This window comes from Chelonoidis abingdonii, chromosome 1 (assembly GCF_003597395.2).
Source record: "Chelonoidis abingdonii isolate Lonesome George chromosome 1, CheloAbing_2.0, whole genome shotgun sequence".
In the NCBI taxonomy this organism is placed as follows: domain Eukaryota; kingdom Metazoa; phylum Chordata; order Testudines; family Testudinidae; genus Chelonoidis; species Chelonoidis abingdonii.
Genome location: NC_133769.1, coordinates 71,081,076 through 71,103,662, shown reverse-complemented (window position 1 = coordinate 71,103,662; position 22,587 = coordinate 71,081,076). Strand labels below are relative to the sequence as shown.

General features: G+C 40.2%; 1 protein-coding gene across 2 annotated transcripts in view; it reads right to left on the bottom strand.

The window, feature by feature from the left end:
* LGR5 (leucine rich repeat containing G protein-coupled receptor 5) overlaps nucleotides 1-22,587 on the bottom strand; it is a 143,415-nt gene that overhangs the window by 9,924 nt on the left and 110,904 nt on the right. For both annotated transcript variants that reach the window (XM_032803814.2, XM_032803815.2), the window contains exons 7-15: nucleotides 22,089-22,157; nucleotides 16,027-16,098; nucleotides 12,105-12,176; nucleotides 11,930-11,998; nucleotides 11,716-11,787; nucleotides 8,814-8,879; nucleotides 8,513-8,584; nucleotides 7,717-7,788; nucleotides 3,583-3,708 (exon numbers count right to left, since the gene is read on the bottom strand). In XM_032803814.2, coding sequence (XP_032659705.1) covers nucleotides 3,583-3,708; nucleotides 7,717-7,788; nucleotides 8,513-8,584; nucleotides 8,814-8,879; nucleotides 11,716-11,787; nucleotides 11,930-11,998; nucleotides 12,105-12,176; nucleotides 16,027-16,098; nucleotides 22,089-22,157 — 690 coding nt within the window. The remainder of the gene's footprint in view (nucleotides 1-3,582; nucleotides 3,709-7,716; nucleotides 7,789-8,512; nucleotides 8,585-8,813; nucleotides 8,880-11,715; nucleotides 11,788-11,929; nucleotides 11,999-12,104; nucleotides 12,177-16,026; nucleotides 16,099-22,088; nucleotides 22,158-22,587) is intronic.

The window sequence follows — 22,587 nt, the reverse complement described above, 5'->3', positions numbered from 1 at the left end:
TGGCTTTTGTTTCTCACCCCCTTTGTAGGTCCTCCCAGAATCCTTTTGACAAATGTAAACAAGGCCCTATTTTCCAGAGTTACAATGAGTTTAGATTAATTAATCTCATAAAAATGAAGATCTTCCTCTTCCAATAAATGTTAGTCTGGAAAATCCTGTCCATTAAGCAATTTAAAAAGTAGATGGCCAGACGGTCACTTAGTAGATGCAAAAATATTTTGTGACACAGCCAGGATCAATTTCTCCTGAGCTGATAGACAGCTTTTCATGGCACAAAGGAACCACTGACTTATCACCTTCTAATGAACCTGTCTAAAAAAATTCAAAGATAACTCAAAAATGTAAAACAAACAAACATTGGAACTGACCCACATCACACCACACCAAAGATTCAACTTTATACTTCACAACACCTGGACCCATTTCCTTTTACTTTAAAGGTAGAATAACTGACTGCTACTTAATGGAGAACATAAATATCTTTTACATCTTTCGGATTTAGCTGCTGCTGGCAATTTAACTTTAAACAGATAAAAAGCTGGCTGAAGATTAGACTTAAACTGTCAAAATAAAATATTTGACTCTTAAAAATTCACAGTTTTAGGTAGAATTTGTATATAGGGCCTATTTTACTTACTGGGTCCATGCCCATGGTAAGCCTCCTTTCCTCTGTGTGAATGGTTTAAGGAGCAGAGAACCCTTGCAGGGAGAATTCGAGCTTTTCACATTATAAGGTGAGGGATGGTCATGATCAATGAATAGAAATGGTAAATTGTGAGTAGGCCAGGGGGGATGGCCAGGGAGTTGTGGGTAATGCCAAACCACTGAACCAAACCCCACACATTGACAGAGGGAAGGAGAAGCGGGCAATGTTTGTTTTCTCCATGCTATAGTGAACTTGGCTAAGTGATAATTGTTGTGCCATTACTGGAAGCGGAGCTAAGGATTCTATCTCTCAGCCCCAAGATGTTTCTCTATATTCATGAGCAAATGGTCCATTTAGCTGAGCTGTGAGATCTTTCCACGGATTTGGTCCTTAGCTTTGCAAATGATGTATAACACTGCCATTCAGGAAACTTTGTGCTAGTTCTCTGTTCGTGTTCAGTGCTTTGAAGAGTCACTGTAAAGCTCTCTGGTGAAATCTTGGCCCCACTGAAGTCAATGGCAAAACTCCAATGGATCTGAATGAGGCCAGGATTTCACCTCTGTTCTTTACTGGCTGCATGCACTTAACTCCTGTTAATGTCAATCAGAGTTAGATATGTTCACTGAAGGAAGAATAGACCCTTCTGGAACTGTTTTTGCCAAAAAAGTAAGGGATTATTTGGCACTTCCTCGTGAGTTTATTTAATTTTCATAGATAATTTAGTTGTATTTTCGGCAAAGTACTTGATTTTCATTTAGGAGGAGCGCATCATTTCTAATACACAAAACCATATTTAAAATGAATTAAGTACAGTTATAATTTCAATCAGTCCAGCAATCAGCTACACCAAGAACATTCCATGTCCTCTTTCTTATGTTGGCATGCCATGTCATATGCTGCGTTTTCATAATAATCACAGGGTAATTTTGAATTAATGCTTTTATTATATTTAAAATATATTTAGAAGTTGGTCTGATCATTTTAGAGAGCTTACCTGTCCCTACATGGAGAAAGAGAGAGAATAAACACAAGGAAAGATGTGCATACATAGCCCCCACAAGAGCCAGACTGCTGGCCTGCCCCTGCAAGATGCTGAGTACCTCTGTTGAGTTGAGAATAGTCCTGCAAGGTGCACACCCCATCCAGTGGGTGTTGAGAGCGCTCAGCATCTTTTTAGACCTTCACAGATTTTACAGCCAGAAGGGACCATTAGCTCATCTAGTCTGACCACAGCATAGAATTTCACTCAGTTACCCCTGCATTTAGCCTAATAACTTGTCTTTGACTAAAGCATCTCTTCCAGAAAGACATCCAGGCTTGATCTGAAGACTTCAGGAGATAGGGAATCTGTCATTTCCCTTGGTAGTTTATTCCAATAGTTAAACAGGCCCCACTGATAAAATTGAGCCTAATTTGAAATTTGAATCTCTCTGGTTTCAGCCTCCAGCCATTGGTTCTTGTTATGCCTTTCTCCCTTAGACTAAAAAGCCTTTTAGTACCCCATATTTTCTTCACTTACATATTGTAATCAAGTCACATCTCCATTTTCTTTTTGATAAAATGAAGAGATTGAGTTCAAGTCTCCCCATGTAAGGCATTTTCTCCAGCCCTGGGATCATTTTTGTGTTTCTCTTCTGCTCCTTCTCCAATTTTTAAACAATTTGTAAAATATGGACACCAGAATTGTACACAGTATTCCAGTATCAGTTTCACCAATGCCATACACAGAGGTAAAATCACCTCGTTACTCCTACTGTCTTGTTTATATATCTAAGAATCACATTAGCCGTTTTTGCTATGGCATCATGCTGGGAGCCCATCTTGATCTGCTCATCCACTATGACCCCTAAATCCTTTCCAGAGTCCCTGCTTTCCAAGATATAGTCCCCCTCCTGGAGGATGAAAATTTTGAAGGATGAATATAGTGATGACCTAACAACATACATGCTATTCAATGATTTCATTAAAGAAGAAATGGGACTCTGTATTGCAAATATTCACAGGTGTATAAAATAATAATAATTTATACTTAGTACCTTTCATCTGACGATGTCACAAAACTTGAACATGAAGCAATTAGGCCTCAATCCTGCCAATACTTACACACACGCTTACATTTATTAAGTTCATTGAATAGTCCCAAATATAAGTAACCATGGTAGTAAAGTTAAGCAGGTGGGTAGGTTTTTTCAGGATCGAGCCATTGGCTTACAACATCCCTGTGTATATAATAATTATTACAGATGGGTAAACTGAGGCACACAGTGAGTTAGGGCCTAATCCTAATCAAAATGAAGTCAGTGGCAAAATTCCCATTAACTTCAAAGGTACAGGATCATGCTGTATGTGACTTACTCACCGTCATCCAGAGCTGTGAATAATCACTAAAAACCATTTCCTTCCTATATCACACAGTGTCCAGTCAAAAACATTCTACCAGAATTAAGGGGCTGAACATCAATAACAAATTACTTACTTGAACTTTAAGATTTAACCAAATGATCTGGGAGCAAACTGTTTATTGTTGCTTTAAGTGAGTATTGTGAAGTATTTTGGTACATTACAGAGCGTGTTTTCTCCTTAGCATCTACTTAGTTCCCATTAAATTTAATGGGAGTTATGTAACCACAGTCAGTGGAAGACGAGCATTAAACTGCTAGCAATATAATTTTAACAGCTTTTGAAATGTATCGCCAGGAAGCAGATGTGGATCATACTAAGCAGCTACTGGGGTTAATATTTCAAAGCCCATTGTAGTTTCTTCAGTTAAAAGTGAGTATAATAAAAGGAGTCTATCATATTTTTATCGTATTTGTTTTAGTTTTAATACTGCAGATCAAAGTCTTCCAGTATGAAGCAATGTACATTACACAGTGACACACCTTATATTGCACATGAACACAAATGTGGCTTATTAGTCTTAATGACATACTCACTTGAGTTCTGGAAAATTTTCAGATGATATCAAACTTCGTAGGTCATGATTTCCTGTTAATTTTAAATGAGTTAAACCATGTAGCCCAGTCACAGGAAAGGAAGACAAAAGGTTGGATGACAGATCCCTGCATAATAGCAAATAAAAATCAGCTTACAGAGTTTTTTTTTTCAGCACTAGATTTTTTTTAAATCAATTAATTTAACCTCACCAAAGATTATTAAACCAAATAGGGCCCCAGTCTGCAGAGAAAATCTGCAGCATTTTCACAAATATACACCCATTTTCTCAGCAGAATACGTAGCTGGACCATGGTAGCATTTTGCTCAGTAGTACCTGCTGTGGGTTAATTATTACCAAGATCTGACTGTGTGCACTCATGGCACCAGTTTTAAAGAACGGGTAATCAATTAAAAATGAATCAACTGTTCTCTGGAACCGTACATTGCCAAGTAAGAGCTAGTTCCCAACTAGAACTAAAGGGAACTCTTTTTAACCCCTTTGAACAGGACCGACCGGTTACTAGGGATTATGAGAACACATGCACTTCTTCTTTAAAACCAAACCAAGCCATCGGAGATTCTAGGTAGAAGCTCCACATGAAGCAGAGAGCGAGTATGAGCTTTAGCAAGAACACTATTTTCTTTCTTCTAATAAACTACCTTGTTCTGTGTTAGAAAGTGAACCTGTGATTATTACCATTGTCACATGAAAGAAGCTGTCTGGCAGCGATACCATAGACACGGTGTAGTACAGCCATCCGATAGTGCTACTGCAATGTGCAGTACCGGCTGGTGCCATGGGGGAACTCTTGGGCCAGGTCTACACTGCGACTTTAAATCGGTTTAATGGCCGATATACCGATTTAACGCTGTATCCGTTCACACGACGTCGTCATTAATATCGAGTTATAACTGGCATCCTTTAATCGATTTCGGAACGTCTCCCAACGACGAAGGAGTTAGCCTAATTCGATAGTGAATAACTCGGATTAGGGTTCATGTGGAGGAATTCGACGTTATTGGCCTCCGGGCGGCCAGTGCAAGCATGACACGTCTGACAGCTCTGAACTCGGATGCAGCGGGCAGGTAACAGGAAAGCCTGCGAACTTTGAACTAATTTCCTTTCTTGCAGGCTGGGAGTCTCTTGTCAGCAACGGCTAAGGCAATGCAGTTGAATGCGAAAAGAGCTCAGCATAGACGTACGGAGCTACTAGGTCTGTCGCTGTAGGGGAGACAAATTCTGTTGTATTGCAGCTCCAGTTACCGAACACGAATTAGCCAAAGCGTCTTGAATAAACAAATCCAGGATACACAGCCTGTGTGACAAGCGTAACGGGAAGCCAGAGATCAAAGGACGCTCATGAGGGAGGGAGGGGGGTTATGAGGACTCCAGCTATCCCCGTCACAGCAGTCTCTGAAATTATTTGCTATCAATTGGCTGAGACTCCCAAGTCTGTAGGTTCAACAGTGTCCTGGCGTGTTCAGGGAACAGTCCTTCAGTTTATTCCCCCCCCACCCGTGAAAAAAAAAAGGGAAAGATTGCTGTGCATATGGCGTCTTGCCAACTGCACTCGCGTGAAAAGGCGCCAAGGGTTGTCTGCATGCTTCACCAAAGGGGGGGTAGGTGTACCCAGCACACCCGGAGGGTGTTTTGCCCCCATAGGCACTGTGCTTCTCAACACGGAAGTGGAATATGGGATAAGCATGAGGGACAGCTACACAGTGCACCCTCCTGAATCGAATGGTAGCTTTGGATCATGACGCAACATCATTTCGGGATCCCACTGTGGACGCGCTAAACCGATTTTATTAGATCTGTTTTGTAATATCGGTTTAAGCTAATTCGAAATAATCGTGCAGTGTAGACGTACCCTTGGTGTGGCTGGAGGACTTAGTGGTTTTAGTAAAACTGCTAGCCTGGGGAGATGGCTGTCAGCAAGGCTTCAGGCTGCAGAAAGGAGCCCATCAGTGTAGGGATTTCAACAGCTAATTCGGGTTATCCCCACAGAGGCAAGTTCTGTGGATTTCAGCACCTATACCAGCCCCATTCTGTCCCTGCTGCCTCTGCCCTTGCTTCTCTAGATCTAGCAATAGATGGGGATGGGTTTTGAGTGACACTGAGTGGGATGGAAAGGGTTAGGGTCTGAGACCAGTGAGATGGAGAGTGGTCTCTGTGGAGCTGGGGTATGCATGTCTGTTGAGTCTGAGGCAAGTCGGGTGGGGGACAGGTTTAGAGCTACAGTGGGGAGTTCTGAGAGAGTGGTACGCCTGGGGAGAAGGAGGGGGAATGAGACCTGCAGGAGGTCTGAGTTGTGGGAAAGTTGGGGAGGACCGTGTGTGAATGTGAGGGAGTCTCAGCTGAGTGGGGTTAGGTGAGAGGATGGTGGAAGGGGGCTTCTGGGATGAGGGGGTGGGGTTAGAGAAAGAAACTGCAGGGCCTTGAAGAGAGGGGTTCTGAACTGAAGGGGGATGATTGGGGTTGGCAGAGTTGACTGTGGATAAATGAAGTAATTCGGGGGTGAGTGGCTTGGGTAAGAAAGTAGGGAGGGTAGTAGCTGAACTGGAGTCAGAGAAGAGGCTGTGACTGCCCTTCATGGTACTGTGTCACAGATCTTCCTTTTTCTTGCCATTTCTCCACCATCCTCATTCATTCCCCCACAAATGTCCCTGTTTTTTTTTAATTTGGTCAACAGGCAGGAAGAAGAGTGGTGGGTCAGAAGCTCATGTAACTGCCGCCACTTTCAGGGATACACAGAATTGTTAAAGCAGCAGAGAATCCTGTGGCACCTTATAGAATAACAGACATTTTGGAGCATGAGCTTTCGTGAATGAATACCCACTTCATCGGATGCATGCCACAGGACTCTTTGCTGCTTTTACAGATCCAGACTAACATGGCTACCCCTCTGATACTTGACAGAATTGTTACTGTCCAGGTGGCTGCTTACTGGAATGTTAGTGGAGATGAGTGGCTCAGACAGAAGTACTGGGTACATGTTTAGCAATATGGAAGATGCCAGCAGCAACATATTTAAATACCAGGGGTGAAATCCTGTTTTAGTCAAGTGAATGGCAAAACTTTCATTGACTTCAGTAGGGTCAGGATTTCACTCCAAGTCTTCTGCTACTATTAAACCTCCATCTTACTGTGTTAAAGGACATTTTTCTCTAAGCCTCTCTGATTGTTTGGCAATGTACTGGCTAAAATTACTCAGTGGGATCCCTGATCCATTTCTCAGGCCTCAATCATGCTCTCCTGCCTGGGAAACCCTTAATTGCCAGTGAAAGAGATATATGTAGGATTCTCCTTCTAGAGACTTGCTTCCCAGTCATTCCATTGAGAAAGGAAGCTTTGTCCACCCACAAAAAAAGATGGAGGGGATTGCCTGTAAAAGCAGTGGATCCTGGGAAACCCACGTGAAGTGCAAGCACTTTGTCCCCAGTGCCCCTCATTATCTCGGCTCCTGCGCAGTGTGGCTCCAATGTGGCCATGCTACTAGCACTTCCCTGGTGACTCATTGCCCTGGGGAGTCTCCTTAAAGAAGTATTCCAGGTGCAGTGGGAGGCAGGTGAAAGTTAATAAAGACTTGGAACTAATTGTGAGCGAGTACTGCAATCTGATGCTTAGACCACTAAGCTATTTTGGTGACAGTTACTAATAAAGCATACTTTTGCATCACATTCATATTGCTGAAACAAAGTTAGAGCAGTTAATAAGACAGTGCCTTGTTTAACTGTGATTCAAATTCCTTATTCCTGATGCTGCAAATATTCTAAAAATAACTGAAAACACTGCTGGTCTCAGCTACAAGGGATAAAACCACTAGCACACTGAAAAAAAAGAAAAGAAAAGTGGGGCATGCCGACATGCTCCAAACAGCCAGCATCATTAGGTTTAGATAGTTTTCATATACAGTCATGAGTGGAAGTTATTTCCCATAAGATTTATGTGAATGGGAGAGATGTGAAAAAACGAAAATCTAGAGAGAGTGTTCAATAGCCCAGAACGATTAGGCGTAGAGTCACAGTCTGTACAACCAGAATTTCTGCTGATCAGGCCTCCAGATTATAAATAGTGCATGCCTTTGCAACAAAAACTATGAAAAGAATTACTTAAATAAGAAAATACTCACAGTTTGATCAGGGATGGTAAAGAGGAGAATGCGCTGGGGTGAATAACTGCAATTTTGTTCCAAGCTAAATCCCTACAAGAAAAATGAGTAGAGGATTACATACCCGTTGAATGTATTTGGAAGATTTCAGGCACTTGATTAGGTTTCCTAAATATCAAAAAGGTATATGTTACATCCAAATACTTTCAATAGGTTGCAATATTTATTGGGATCATGTATATCTTATAGCAAAATGTCTTTCATCCTGTTTTAAATGTGTTAGAGTCAATTATGAAAATAACACCAGTTTCAAAATGGGCTCATTGCAATCTATATTGTAAATAATCTATGGGCTTGATCTTGCAAACATTTACATGAATGATCTGTGCTCAGAACACCACTACTACTGACTTCAGTAGGAGTGCTCATGTGAGCAAGGACTACTTACGTGACTGAGAATTTGCAGGATTGGGATCAATTTTTTAATACCGTCTTCCATAGGGAAAAAAACACACAGCTTTCTACAGTTGACTGTTGTGTCTACATGCAAATAGATACTAGACCTGACTCAGTACTTTCCCACATCTTCAGAAATGTTTAAGAGTAGCAGCTATTACAGCTATACATTTACAGCTGTGAATTCATTGCTGGAAATGCTCAACTTCAAAATGTTTATTTTTCTTTGGCAAATATAACTTAGTGAGCTCAATGATCAAAGTAGAACAATGGAAACAAATGTTTAGGGGCAGGTACTGTGAAAGTGCAAGCTCCTATGTTTCTGAGAACCAAGGTAAATAGCTATGATGGCTGTACTCACAAAGAGCGCAGGGCAACCAGCTGCTGAAATGTGTTGGCCTTGATTTCATAGATTTCATTATGATGTAAGTCACTACAATGGAAATAAGACACTCATTGGCTTCAAAGAACATAACATTTGGAGAATTTTAGACAGTGTTTATGTGTGTTATGGATCCAGATTTTAAATCAGAAGACACACATGTTGAGGCTACATCAGACATCACCAAATGTGTCAGTAGTAACTGAATTAATGACCTCCAAGCTACTTTTTGTATTTAGATTTACCTTTATAGGCATTTTATGGTTTTTCACATACTTACATTTTCTGAAGTTTTTTGCAAGCAGTAAAACAGGGTAAATCTTGTAGCAGATCGTAAGACAGATCTCTGCAATAGAGAGGGTATTAAAGAGGTAAAGCTCTATGGTGGTGTGATAAAAAATTAGCATTTTTTCCCGTTTGCTGTATTTGAGGATTCCCTGGCCCAAATGTAAACTTCTGAGTCTTTCAGAGTAGAGATATTGGAAGAACATTTATATGTATTACTGGATTTAGATCACAGACTTATATGTTCACCAATATTTTAACTGTTATACTTAATTTTAATTACTTAAAATAATCTACTAAATGAGACTATTTAGATTTTGACAGAGAAGACCCTAAATTTTCTAGTTATAATCATACTGAAATTTAATCAGCTTTCCAGACTACATTTTAAATGAAATAATCTTGCCTGTGACCCTTAGAGCTGCTATATGTTTAGCTGAGGGAAGTGTTTTTTTTTAAAAAAAAAAAAGAAAGAGAGAACTAACTTTGAAATCAATCACTGCAAAGAAAAAAAAGCTGAAAAAACTTGAGCCAAAACTCAACAAATTACAGAATAACTGAAACATCTGGACTGATTTATAGTATAATATAACTAATCAAAAACAAGCCAGGGTAATTTGCAGAAATTGTAAAAAGAAGAAAGAAACAGTAATAGAGCCCCATCCTGTACTCCTTTGCTCAGCGGAAACACACATCAACCTCAGTAGCAGTTTCACCTGTGTAAAGAGTATGGGACCGGACCTATAGGTAGATACAAAACATGTCCTTTGTCTCTGTTTTCTAACTCCAACCCTAACAATTAATGCAGTAATACATTTTCATGTCTGAGTCTAATTTTTAAAAATTGGCTCATCTCTATGCAATTGCTTTCTTAAAAGACATTTTAATTCTGTTTGCACTTGTTTTGAAGATGGAATTTCAACTATTCATTCTACCCTTGCTTTGTAAAAACAAGTTAAGTATAATGACAGCATACTTTTGGTTTAGTATCTTACTCTTTACTTTGTGCAGAGGCTACCATAATGTATGCATTCTGTTCTTGCCGGGAAGACAGCCTGAACATGTCCTGTTGACAGATCCTTTATTGTGCTAGTCACATATGCCAGAGGATGATTCAGGTGAGTTGAAGGCTTCTAAACTAAAGTGAACAACAAATGTGGGTATGGAAGAGTAATCTGTGCTTATGTGTGTAAACATTATGCCCTTGCTACCATATATTAACTTCAGTTTTCTCCTCTTAGAAGGACACTTGTCCTCTTAAAATAGCACTTGTCAACTTGAATTTTTAAAAATAACTGAAAACATTCCAGTTTTGGATGGAGCACCACAAAACTGTTTCTTAAAAGTCTTAAAATATTTATAAGGGTTTTTGTGTTCCTTTGCTGATATTTATAAGGGTCGTTTCAGCAAGAGAGAAACTGATGAAGGTCATGATCCTGCACAGGCTTAGGTGTATGTTTAATTTTCTGCACTGTGATTAGTCCTATTGAGGCCAATCCTCTCAGTGTGGTAAGTTCAAGACGTGCATACGTCTTTGCAGAATCAGGGCCTAACTGATTATACAGCAAAAATAATGAAACTGACTACACACAAATTGCTGTTGAATGCAAAATAAACAAAGGAAAAGAGTGTTTCCCCACTCCCAACACCTTTCAATTATAGTAATCTGAGTAATACTTCTAACTACAAAAGCAACACAATTTTCAGACAGAAATTTTAAAGTATTTTTTTCAATGATTATCAATTTAAATATCACGGTTGCATGAAATTTTGGGTTTTAATTTTTTTTATCTATTTAAGTTTTCATACTTGCAGGAAATTATGGGAATCTCAGACAATAATTATTTAATGACAGCCTCTAAAAAATTTGCAAGCGCATTTTTCTTACTCTGCCTATCTGTAAATTTTGATCATCATCAGTGGAAATATTTTTTTTTCAGTTGCATGATGAAATTGATTTTTCCTGACACTTATTGATAAAAATTGAATCCTTCCAAGCTTATTTAGAGGTTAGTATGAGACATACATTGACTGCAATCTATGTACAAAATTATCATTGTCATCAGTGCAAGCTCTGTGTTTGGGCCTTAATGTTCTGGAAATGAATTTTATAGTCCATTAACTGAAAGTAATTTTTCTGGAAATATTCATGAAATCCACAGTGGTACTCAAATAATGTGTTGTTATTAGTGCTAGTTCACTGTTGGCCAAAAGAACTAATACCAAATACATTCACAGTGATGTAATACTTAAAGAGCTGTTGGTCGATTCACAAAGTAGACAGATTGATTACTTTTGTTAGCGATTAAGCTTACCCTGTGGTATACTTGCATGATAAAATAATTTATTGGTTTATTAGTATAAAACTTATTCCCCCACATAGCCCAGGAACAGACTGTTTCAAATTTCAGTCAAATAGATATGCCTGGTAGAGAAAGAGATGTGCACAATAAAGACACATATCTGCAGTCCTGACTCATGTATCTCTCTCTCTCACTTCAGTGGGATATCTGCTTGAGTAATGAATCCAAGATTGGACCATTCTAAAGGAACCTATCATAGATGATAAATGCAAATCAAGTCTCAAATCTGTCTTGGATGTCCCCTCTTTTGCTGTTTTTAAGGAGTATCATGAGTTGTTTTATGCTTCCTAAAAATGTATGATATAAAAAATGTTTGTCTCTTTCTTTCATGTAAGGGAAATCCTGATTGACATGTAGATTGTGGGTTACCTGGGGAAGGGACTGTCATCTTTTTACATGTCTGTAGATTATCTACAAGTGGTACCATACAACTGCTAGTTAATCAGAAGTGGATTGTTCCAATATCACAAATCACTTAATTCAGCCGTTACACTCCTGCTTTAACATGGTGTTATCACCCTTACTGAAACGTACAACACTTGAAGATTAGGTAGTTGATCACAAGCTACTTTGGGAAGAGAGGTGACTTGTGCTCCTGTAAGTGTCCTGTAAAAGTAAACAATACAAGATTATTTTATTTTACTTAATGCTTACACAATAAATACTTAATATAAGGTTAGAGCCTTAAAACAAGTCAAAATCTAAAAAGTATTACTGGGTTGAGTGGGGGTATTTTTCTAACACTTACAAACTTTCCAGACTTGTAGTTCCAGTCAGATCAGGAAACTCAGTTATTTGTGAAGCACTATTTAAAGTCCTAGAGTTAAAAACACAGTATTATTATTGAAAGGAAAGTACAGGACAATTTTAGAAGTGAAATAGTTATTCAAAGACAAAGAGATTTTAAAGAAGTAAAAACATACAGGGTTCTGAGTTCTGGTAAGTGTTGAAAAGCAGACTGTCCCACAAGTTGGATAGGGTTGTCATAGAAATGACTGCAAAAAGAGAAACAGGCATTTTAATACGCAAGATAACACTCTGAATAATTATAAATAGGCAAAGCACACTACACATGTGGTGGTGAGTTCCATGTGATAAATTGTGTATTTCCTTCAGCTTTGAACATCTCATTTTCATTCTGCCCACTAATCGGTCTTCATCAAGACTATGCTCCAAATATCTAGGTATCTTCTAGCAGCCACCATTTTCTTGGTTTTAAAACTAACCTGCCACAAAAGTGTGTCCCTCTTTATCCCAAATGTAGCATTTGCCTCACAAATTTACACTGGCATGAGGTCCAAGATGACCACTATTCAGTTATGGACCATTGATAGGTTTAAGGTACTAGCTTCCTAGAAAAGCGAATTTCATAGAATCATAGAAATGCAGGGCTGGAAGGGACCTCAAGATGCCATCTAGTCCTTCTCCCCATGCTGAGGCAGGACCAAGTATATCTAGACCATCCCAGACAGGTGTTTGTCTAATCTGTTCTTAAAAACATGTAAACATCTTTTACATAGTCACTACAGAGTTGAGGATTTTCCCAATCATCAGCATCAATATCCTCTATGTGTGTTAAGCAGCACCTCAGAGAAAACTTGGCATAGGTCCTCTTCTTTCATGAATTCATCCATAGGGGTTGGAGACTGAATCTTTGGAACAGTCTCTTCTTTGAGAGTTAAATTCACTGCAGCTGAAGGTTTAGGTTGTGCAGTTACATTTGCTGGTTTAGTAGCTCCTTTTGTAGTTTTTACAGGTACTTTGAAGTTCTCTGTTTTCTTGGCTGCATGTGGTCTTCTGGTTGTAACTCTATTCCCAATCTCTTCCAAAGCAGCCCTTTTGTTAGTCACTTGACTTTTGGCTTTGTTGTTAAGTCCTGTCATAGCATTCTTCACCCCTCTAGTAATCGCAGTGCGCCAGACCAGCGCCATGAGGATGGTAGCTCTTGACTGGTGTTGCACCCCCTGGTTTGAAATGGTTTCCATCATATACAAAGTTTACAGTTTGATTCAATGACTCTCAGCACCCCACTGTACAAATTGGTCCAGCACTCTTAACAGGGACTCAGCAACCTCCCTCCGTAACCTGTTACAAGACTTAACTATCTTTACAGTTAGAAAGTTTTTCCTAATATCTAAACTAAATCTCCTTTGCTGCATATTAAGCCTACCTTCAGTGGACATGGAGAACAACTGATCATTGTCCTCTGTAAAACAACCCTTAACAAATTTGAAGACTGTTGTCAGGTTCTCCCTCACTCTTCTTTTCTCAAGACTAAACATGCCAGTTTTTTTAACCTGTCCTCATAGGTCAGGGTTTCCAAACTTTTTTTTATCATGTTTGTTACTTCCCTCTGGACTCTCTCCAATTTGTCTACATCTTTCTTAAGGTGCTGAGCCCCAAACTGGCTGCAGTACTGCAACTGAGGCCTCACCAGTATCAACTAGAGCAAAACAATTACCCACGGTCTTATGTACAAAACTCCTGTTCCTAGATCCTAGAACGATAGTAGCCTTTTTTGCAGCTGCATCACACTGGCGCTCATATTCATATTCACTATAACCTCCAGATCCTCTTCAGCAGTACTACCTCCCAGCCAGTTACTCCCCATTTTGTAGTTGTCCACTTGATTTTTCCTTTCTAACTGTACTATTATGCACTTGCGTTTACTGAATTTCATCTTGGTGATTTCAGACCAATTCTTCAGTTTATCAAGGTCTTTTTGAATTCTGATCCTGTCCCCCCAGGTGGTGAACTCCCTCCCAGGATGGTGTCAACCACACATTTTATAAACTGGAGAACTGTTAACTACAAGGATAGGTAAGTTCTGGAAAAGGCTTTCAAGTGAGGCTGTGGAATCCCTTTCACTGGAGGTTTTTCAGAATAGATTGTACAAAGACTTGTCAGGCATGCTCTGTGGTCCTGCCTCAGGAGAAAGGACTGGAGCTGATGACTTCAGGGTTCCTTCCAGACCTATATTTCTATGATTCTATGACATTAGAGGATTTACAAATATTATATATACATATATATATATATATCTATGATAGTTTTACTTTCCTTTGTGATCTGTGCCATTGGACTCCTGATGCTAAGAGAGCCTGACTTTGCATGTGGAGATGTGATAGACCAATGGCTGGTCTGCTCTCGTATAGTAATGAATAGATTTCCATATCTTTCCATTTCAGAAGTTATGAACTGAAAGAATAACATTCACCCCGTAGAAGTAGAGAAAGAACTGACAGGGATTTGAAGGGGATTTCAAATCCACACAGTCTCCTTATGTGAGCAAGAGTCAGACTTGCTGCACCCAACCTGAGAGTGAGAACTCTGTTTTTCTCTGACAACCCGCTTCTTGTGTTTGATCTGTGATGGATAGCTGTGTCCAGATGTAGAAGTTATGAGCCAATATGACCTTCAACTATTCCAGATATCTTTCATCTTTATAGCTTGTTCAAAGAACTGTTTTAACTATTGACAAAATTGTCATTTTTTTAAAAAAAGTACACATGGTCTCAAAAGCTCTGTCCAATAACTTACTAACAAAAGGCATCTCTTAAGGTGGAAAGAGGAAGTGTTTCTAGTAACAATGACTTAAATGACATTTGGGGCAAATGCAGATAGGTTTTTTTCTGGCTTGGTTTTGGAAATGATGTATAGGCAAGCACAGGGTGAGACTTCTTATAAACGAGGAAGTGTTTTTGTAAAAAAGTACAGAAATCTGGGACTTAAAAGACAGACTACAGGGCTTTGTGACACTTTTCTGGTAGTCTGAGCTGTCAGATGGAGAGGATTCTTTCTGCAATGCTATAATATATCAGTATTCTGCTGGTCCTGATAGAGCTTTCCTTAGTAAGCATGAAAGTGAGTATCTATTTTACTTTTTATTTCACAATTTCTTCTCACTCTTTCTACAGCTGCTAATAAAATCTGTTTTTATTTATCTATCTTGGGTCTCCAGTAAGTCCACAGAAGCTTTTCTTCTAGTCTGTCACAGTTTATTAACAAAATATAGTGCAAATAATCCCTAACTAAAGTCCTCAAACATACTCCATATCAACCCCAGTGCACATAGTTCTTGTTCTCACCATACCCTAGTGTCTTCTAGCACAGACAAGCGCCTTAGCTGTTCTCTTCCAGCCTTCTACCAGGAACACCCATCCCAGCTCTGTCAGAGCAGCAGCCCTGCTCATCCCATCAAGAATTCCCATGGCCTCTCTACTGTGAATATCCTGGCCAGCGGAGTATCCCTCACTCCCCTGAGCTCTCTCACATTTCCTTCAGGTTCAGTGCTCCAGCAATGAGATCTCAGTGGATAAGCCCCTCTGCTACTCCCCTTTTCTTCAGCATTCTCTGGCCCTTGGCTCCAGCTTAGAGCTAGCAGACATTCTCTTCGTCTGTCTCTCCTGCCTTCAGTCCTCCAGCCCCTCAGGGATGCTAGCCAACAAAAACAGTTCTCATCTCTTGCCCTTACCCAAACTAACACACAGGCTCTCTTTCTAACCAGGCCTCTTATAGCACCCAGGTGCTGCCTCACCCTCTTAATTGGCCAGCTGGGAACTGGACTGGAAAAGGACACCTGATCCCAGTTCCATTTAATGGGTCAGCTACCCTGTTATAAGAAATATCTGCCTGAGTAAAAGGTCGAGGGCTATGGAAAGTTATGATTTCTCTCTTCAAGTAATGTGTGAGTACAAAGAGAACTAAATGATCTGAAAGGTAGGAGACCTAATGCACTCACATTATGCTCCTTTACATTGTAGATGTGTTAGAAAACCACACAGAAATATTGTCTTTAATTCCACATTTGATATAAAAAATACCAAAGTAAATGCTTCCACTTACATGGTTATAAGTGATGGATTGCCCACAAATGCATGCTCAGGTATTGATCTGATATTATTACTATGAAATCCCCTGGGGAAAAAAAACAATATTTTATACAATAACAAAAAGTGTGAATGTAAGACCCGTGATACATCAAAATTTTTTTATTATTTTTGGACTGTTTTCCACAGTAACATAGAACTATTGCAATTCATCAAAAACCTCTGTAGCTGCAAGCAACAGTGTCTTCAGCTTTCTAGTAAATGTGGACATCACAATTAGTTGGATTAAGACTGAAAAAGAAAGCATTTCATTCCAATACTTGTCCCATAGCATCCTTGTTTCTGGGATGATTTAGATTTATGTGAATGTATAGTGTATATATGAATTTACATGTTGCTTTATGACATACCATGCATCGAACCTCCCACACTCCTTTCTTTATTGAAGTATGAGAAGAACAAGCTGTACAATGTACTTACTGTCTTCCAGAAAGGAGACAAATTCTTTGTCTCATAATTAATTATTACATTGTACTCATATGAGTAATTCTGCCATTGTTAAAAACAAACTAAGGTTTCAAAACGAACAATGATGATTTGTGTGAGAAACTTTAGTTAGTTCAATCATGAATTATGAAAAGGCTTCTCAGATTAAATTAAAACATTTAGAAAGCCTTGAATTGTTCATAGATGCAAGCACCCTCAGTCATTACTTGTACCAATACCAGATTATCAATTTCACTGAACTAATTATCTTGCTTGTGTAACTGGGCTAGAAAATCAAGACTCTATACTCCTTTCTATATACTACATACAATCAAAAATATGTGCCTGTACACAGCTGGGCTCTAAGCAACAACCACCAAAAAAACAAACAAAAAAAAAAAAACCCCGACCAAAACAAAAGACTATTTCATTCAAAACCAATATACAGATTGGCTGAGTGACCTAGACTCTACCAAGCAGGATTCCCCAGATCAATCCTTTGCTCCCTGCATGGCAGAAGTAGCTGAGGAAATGGCATTACTAGCTCCCAGGGAAAATACTAGTCCCTCATCAATATATAGTATACTTGTGTTGTTACCTTAACTCGCAGGGAGAACTACAAGGCAACTTTTGAAGCCCCAGTCCCGCAAGCACTTATGTAGGTGCTTAACTTTACTCCTGTGAGTGGTCCCTTTGATGTCAATGGGGCTACTCATGTGCTTAAAGTTAAGAATGTGCATAAGTATTTGCAGGATTGAGGCCTCAATGTTTGATCCTGTTAGGTGCTGAGCACCTTTAAATCAATGGGAGTTGAGGGTATTCAGTAACCACTCAGAGATACATTGCTGAGCTCTTGGGTCCCAATCTAGCAAAGCAGCCAAACACATGCTTAAAGTGAATCAGAGCCTTGGTGCTATACAATTTCATGCTACAAACAGGCAGAGACTGAATTTAGGGGACTAAAACACCCTGGCTGAAGCCACACAGTCTGATATTAGGAGATCTGATGTAAAAGAAGCCAAAAATCTGAAGCAAAAAGGTGATACATAACACATATACAGTAAAACCTGCCAAGAGCAACCACTCATGGGAGTTAGCAAGAGCGGTCTTTTATCAGAGGTGGTCTCTCTTTAAAGGTCTGCACACCAGATAGCGGTGTTCCATGGCCTCTGTAAAAACAGCAAAGAGTCTTGTGGCACCTTATAGACTAACAGACGTTTTGGAGCATGAGCTTTCGTGGGTGAATGCCCACTTCGTCAGATGCATGTAGTGGAAATTTCCAGGGGCAGGTATATATAAGCAAGCAAGAAGCAGGCTAGAGATAACGAGGTTAGTTCAGTCAGGGAGGATGAGGCACTCTTCTAGCAGCTGAGGTGTGAAAACCAAGAGAGGAGAAACTGGTTTTGTAGTTGGCAAGCCATTCACAGTCTTTGTTTAATCCTGAGCTGATGGTATCAAATTTGCAGATGAACTGAAGCTCAGATTCGTATGTTAGATAGGCAGTGGATTTTACTCTTTAGTCTTGGATCCTGAATGTCTCCGTTTGCATCTTTGGAAGGAAATTGATTCTTCATGATATTTGTCCAGTCCCAGTTGGTACTTCGAATGCAGATTGATATGGTATTTCATCCAGGTCGGCTATTGCAGTGCCTTTGCTTGAGATATAAATGGACATGTCATAGGCAGTCGTGATGGTGTCTGGTCGTAGAATGTGGGCAGAGTTGCACTGAGGTTTGTTCATGATGGTTCCTGAGTTAGAGTACAGGGCGGTGGCAGTTCCATGGTGAGAAACGTCAGGTTGGCCAGTGTCTGGCTGGGACGGACGGCGCCACCAAGGCCCTGTTGAAAATTGGGATCATGTCCAGGAGCGGTTGTAGAACCCTGATGATGCAGGAGGGGCTTACGGACTGGAAATGTATGAGGCCATGGAGTTCGTGGCTTCTTCTTGTTTGTCCTTCATTAGAGGCCTAGGGTACACGTCTGCTCCGTTGATCTGTTTCCTTCCTCGCGCAGTAGGTAGTTGGAAAAGCCTGAGTGGAGATTTGAGGTCCTGCTGAGCGTTAGAGCAGATTACCGGTTGAAACCTCAGGTCTTGGCTATAGACAATGGATCGTGTGGGTGGTGCCCAGCGAATGGAAGCTGGTAAGACATGAAGGTTAGGGCGATAGCGGGTCGGTAGGTTTTCGTATAGGCTGTGGTTGTTAATGTGGACCATTACTTATGTGCACCGTGGGTGTTTTAGGAAATGGCCTCCTCATGGTAGATTTGGTCCAGGCTGAGGTTGATAGTGGAAGTGGAAGCTGTTGAAATCGTCGGTTGTAATTTTTCTAAGAGTCTCCTTCCCCATGGGTCCAGATGATGAAGATGTCATCCAATGTAGCGTAGGCAGAGAAGAGGGGCGTTGAGTGGACGAGGCTCGAGGAGGCGTTGTTCCACGGTCAGCCATACCAAAATGTTGGCATATTACTGTGGGACAATGTGGATGCCAGTCATGCAGCGGTTTGCCACTTGATCTGGAGATATATATGTCATCAAATTTGAAATAGTTGCGTTGAGGATAAAGGCACAGAGCTCAGCAACCAGTTGTGCTGTGGCATCATCAGGGGATACTGTTCCTGACAGCTTGTATTTTCATCAGTGTGTGGGATGTTAGTGCAGAGAGCCTCTATATCCATGGTGGCTAGGATGATGTTTTCTGGAAGGTCACCATGCATTGTAGTTTCCTCAGGAAATCAGTGGTGTCATGGAGATAGCTGGGAGTGCTGGTGGCATAGGGTCTGAGTAGAGAGTCCACATATCCAGACAGTCCTTCAGTGAGAGTGCCAATGCCCGAGACGATGGGGCATTCAGGATTTCCGGGTTTGTGGATCTTGGGTAGTAGATAGAATAACCCTGGTCGGGGCTCTAAGGGTATGTTGATTTGTTCCAGTGTTTGGTGTAGGGAGTGTCCTGAGTAGATGGTGCAGTTTCTTAGTGTATTCCTCAGTGGGATCTGAGGGAAGTGGCCTGTAGAATTTGGTATTGGAGAGTTGTCTGGCGGCCTCCTTTTGGTAGTCAGACCTGTTCGTCGATGACAACAGCACTCTTCCTTATCAGCCTCTGATTATAATGTCAGGGTGGTTTCTGAGGCTGTGGGATGGCATTGCGTTCTGCACGACTTAGGTTATGAGGCGAGCGATGTTGTTTTTCCACAATTTCTGCTGTGCACGTGGGCGGAAGCATTCTATGTATAGGTCCAGACTGTCATTTCGACCCTCAGAGGAGTCCATGTGGAGTCTTCTTCTTGTGCTGTTGTGGAGGGTAATTGTGTGTCAGAGGGCTGTTCAGTGTTGTCCTGAAAGTATTCTTTGAGTCGGAGATCTTCAGATCGCCGCAGAACTGTATCGTGTTAGTGGGAGTGGCTGAGTGTGTGGTTGGATAGATTGAGGATATTGCTGGGTGGGTTAGGGGTACCACGGTTGTGTCCCCATGTGGCAGGTAGGAGTTTAGACAGCTTACAGTCCTTTTTCCTTTGTAGAGAGGTGAAGTGAGTAATGTAGATCTCCTATCTTATTTTAGTGAAGTCCGTTTTGTATGGAAGTTTTGTTATTTATGAGAGTCTCCAGGTTGGAGAACTCTTTTTTGATGTTTTCCTGTTTGCTGTATAGGATGCTGATCACGCTGGTTCCTCGGTTTCTTTGATAGAGAATGGCATAGTCTCTCACTGTGGTCTGTTGTGTAGTATGTAGATAGCAGTGGATTTTTTACCTTTAGTCCATTTGGATGATGTCCATCCGTTTGCATTTGAGAGGAAAATGATATCTGTCTGTATTTGTCCAAGTTTTCTTCATGAGATTGATGGATTTCCACTCCATACGGCTAAATGCAGTGCCTTGCATGGTGTAGTATCAGAGGGGTAGCCGTGTTAGTCTGGATCTGTAAAAGCAGCAAAGAGTCTTGTGGCACCTTATAGACTAACAGATGTTTTGGAGCATGAGTTTTCGTGGGTGAATACCCACTTCGTCAGATGCATGTAGTGGAAATTTCCAGGGGCAAGTATATATAAGCAAGCAAGAAGCAGGCTAGAGATAACGAGGTTAGTTCAGTCAGGGAGGATGAGGCCTCTGTAAGTAGTCATTTGTGACAGGTGGTCTCAGAGGTAGTCATTAAGGCAGGTTTTACTGAAGTTTGTTTCAAATACTTTCTAAGACATTTACAACTTCAACTTTTTGATGTAGATTTTTATGCCCAGAGAATAATATATTGAAGGGACACCTTGATCATAAAAACTGTGCCCCGATTCACAGAGCCAGCCAGGATTTGTTCAGTGTACATCTGGGTATCACCTTTGTGGCTACCCCATCCTGAAGTCAGCAGATGCCACTCCCCCAGAGTTACTGTATTTTATGTCAAGGGGCCATTATGGCAGCTGGGAATAAGGTAGATTAGTAGCCCATAGCCACAATGCCTTCTCTCTGACCACGTTCCCTATGTCAGAACTGGAGTGTTGGCATAGAAGCTGCAGTGCTGACCCTACATTGCCTAGGGATTCTCAAGGATTTTCCAAGCAGCTTGTTAAAATTGGCTTTATATCTGCTTTGTATGGGACCAGCAATCCGAAGCACTCTAAGGGTATGTCTATACTGCAATTAGACACCTGTGGCTGGCCCGTGCCAGCTGGCTTAGGCACAGGGGCTGTTTAATTGTGGTGTATATGTTAGGGCTCAGGCTGGAGTCTGGATTCTAGGACCCTGTGACGTGGGAGGGTCCTAGAATAGAGGCTCCAGCCTGAGCTGGAATGTCTACACCACAGTTAAACAGCCCTTTAGCCCATGCCCTGTGAGCCTCAGTCAGCTGGCACAGGCAAGTCGAGGGTTTTTAATTGCAGTGAAGACATACCCTTAGTGGCCCAGTGAATCTGTGATCATCTATGTTTTAAAAAATGCCTGCTGGTGCTATCTTTAACATCAAAGATCATTCAAACAGAAAGAATTTAAGAAATCTGACTGGTAACTTTCTAGCTGTTTGCTTATTTTGCAATTCAACTAGCTTGCACAATTAATCTAGGCTGGTCAGTTTCACCTTTGATTTTAGTCTGTTTTACAAACCATGTCTACGCTTCCAGAAGTTTTCCAGTTTACAACACTGCACATGAATGTTTACACTGAAAAAAAAACAACCTGTTTAAAATACGGTTAAAAATGACTCCCTTATTTTCCCGAAGTGCCTATGAGTGAAAAGAAATTCCTGCTTCTTTTTCCTAGCTTGGGCATTGCACCTTTTGAAACAAGTCTCACATTTGAAGCTGAAACAGAATTGATAAGTGTCCTTTTATTATTATGATATACTGCATTTCAAGGATAAAGTTCCAAAAAAGAATGCTCTCTCATAAAATCTTTTCAGTACAAAAGAGCATTTGTAACAAGTAAAAGTTATCAAAGTTAAATGTTCTAAATGAAATGCTGAAAATTTCCTTTTATATATGTTGGCATGTTTGCTAACTTTTCCAGGATATAGAAAATTTTAAAGAGTACTGATAGAAATCATCAGCTTTTCCCAAATAGAAAACATTGTCCAAAGCATCCTCTCTATAAGGTAGAGTTCAATACTTACAGTTCTTTTAAGTTTGTGAGTGTCCTGATAGCAGTGGGGAATTCATCTAGACTGTTGTAATTTAAATCTCTGCATAAAAACAGATCACATAATTTAGGTTATACACTGTTATACACTGTTTAAGGGATAACAGAATTTGTCACCTTTCATGCATTAAATAAAGAAATAGGTTCAAAGGCTAGGGAATCCTCAAAATGTGATGTTTTCTAATAAACACCATCCAATGAAGATCATCATTTTTATTTTTGATCATGATGCTATTTTTAATTGTTACCAATTTGGAAATGAGAAAATATGGACATTTACAAATGCTACTAAACCACCTGCTATTTTGTGATCTCTCCTCCCCACCATACATTTGTAAACATGAAAGGAAAATCTATCCTTACCTAGGGACAATTTTGCAACTTTTACATATGAAAAATGCCCAAATTTTTTCTCTTAAAACTGATTTTTAACATAAATGCCTGTACTTGAATAGTGAATTGACTCTTACATA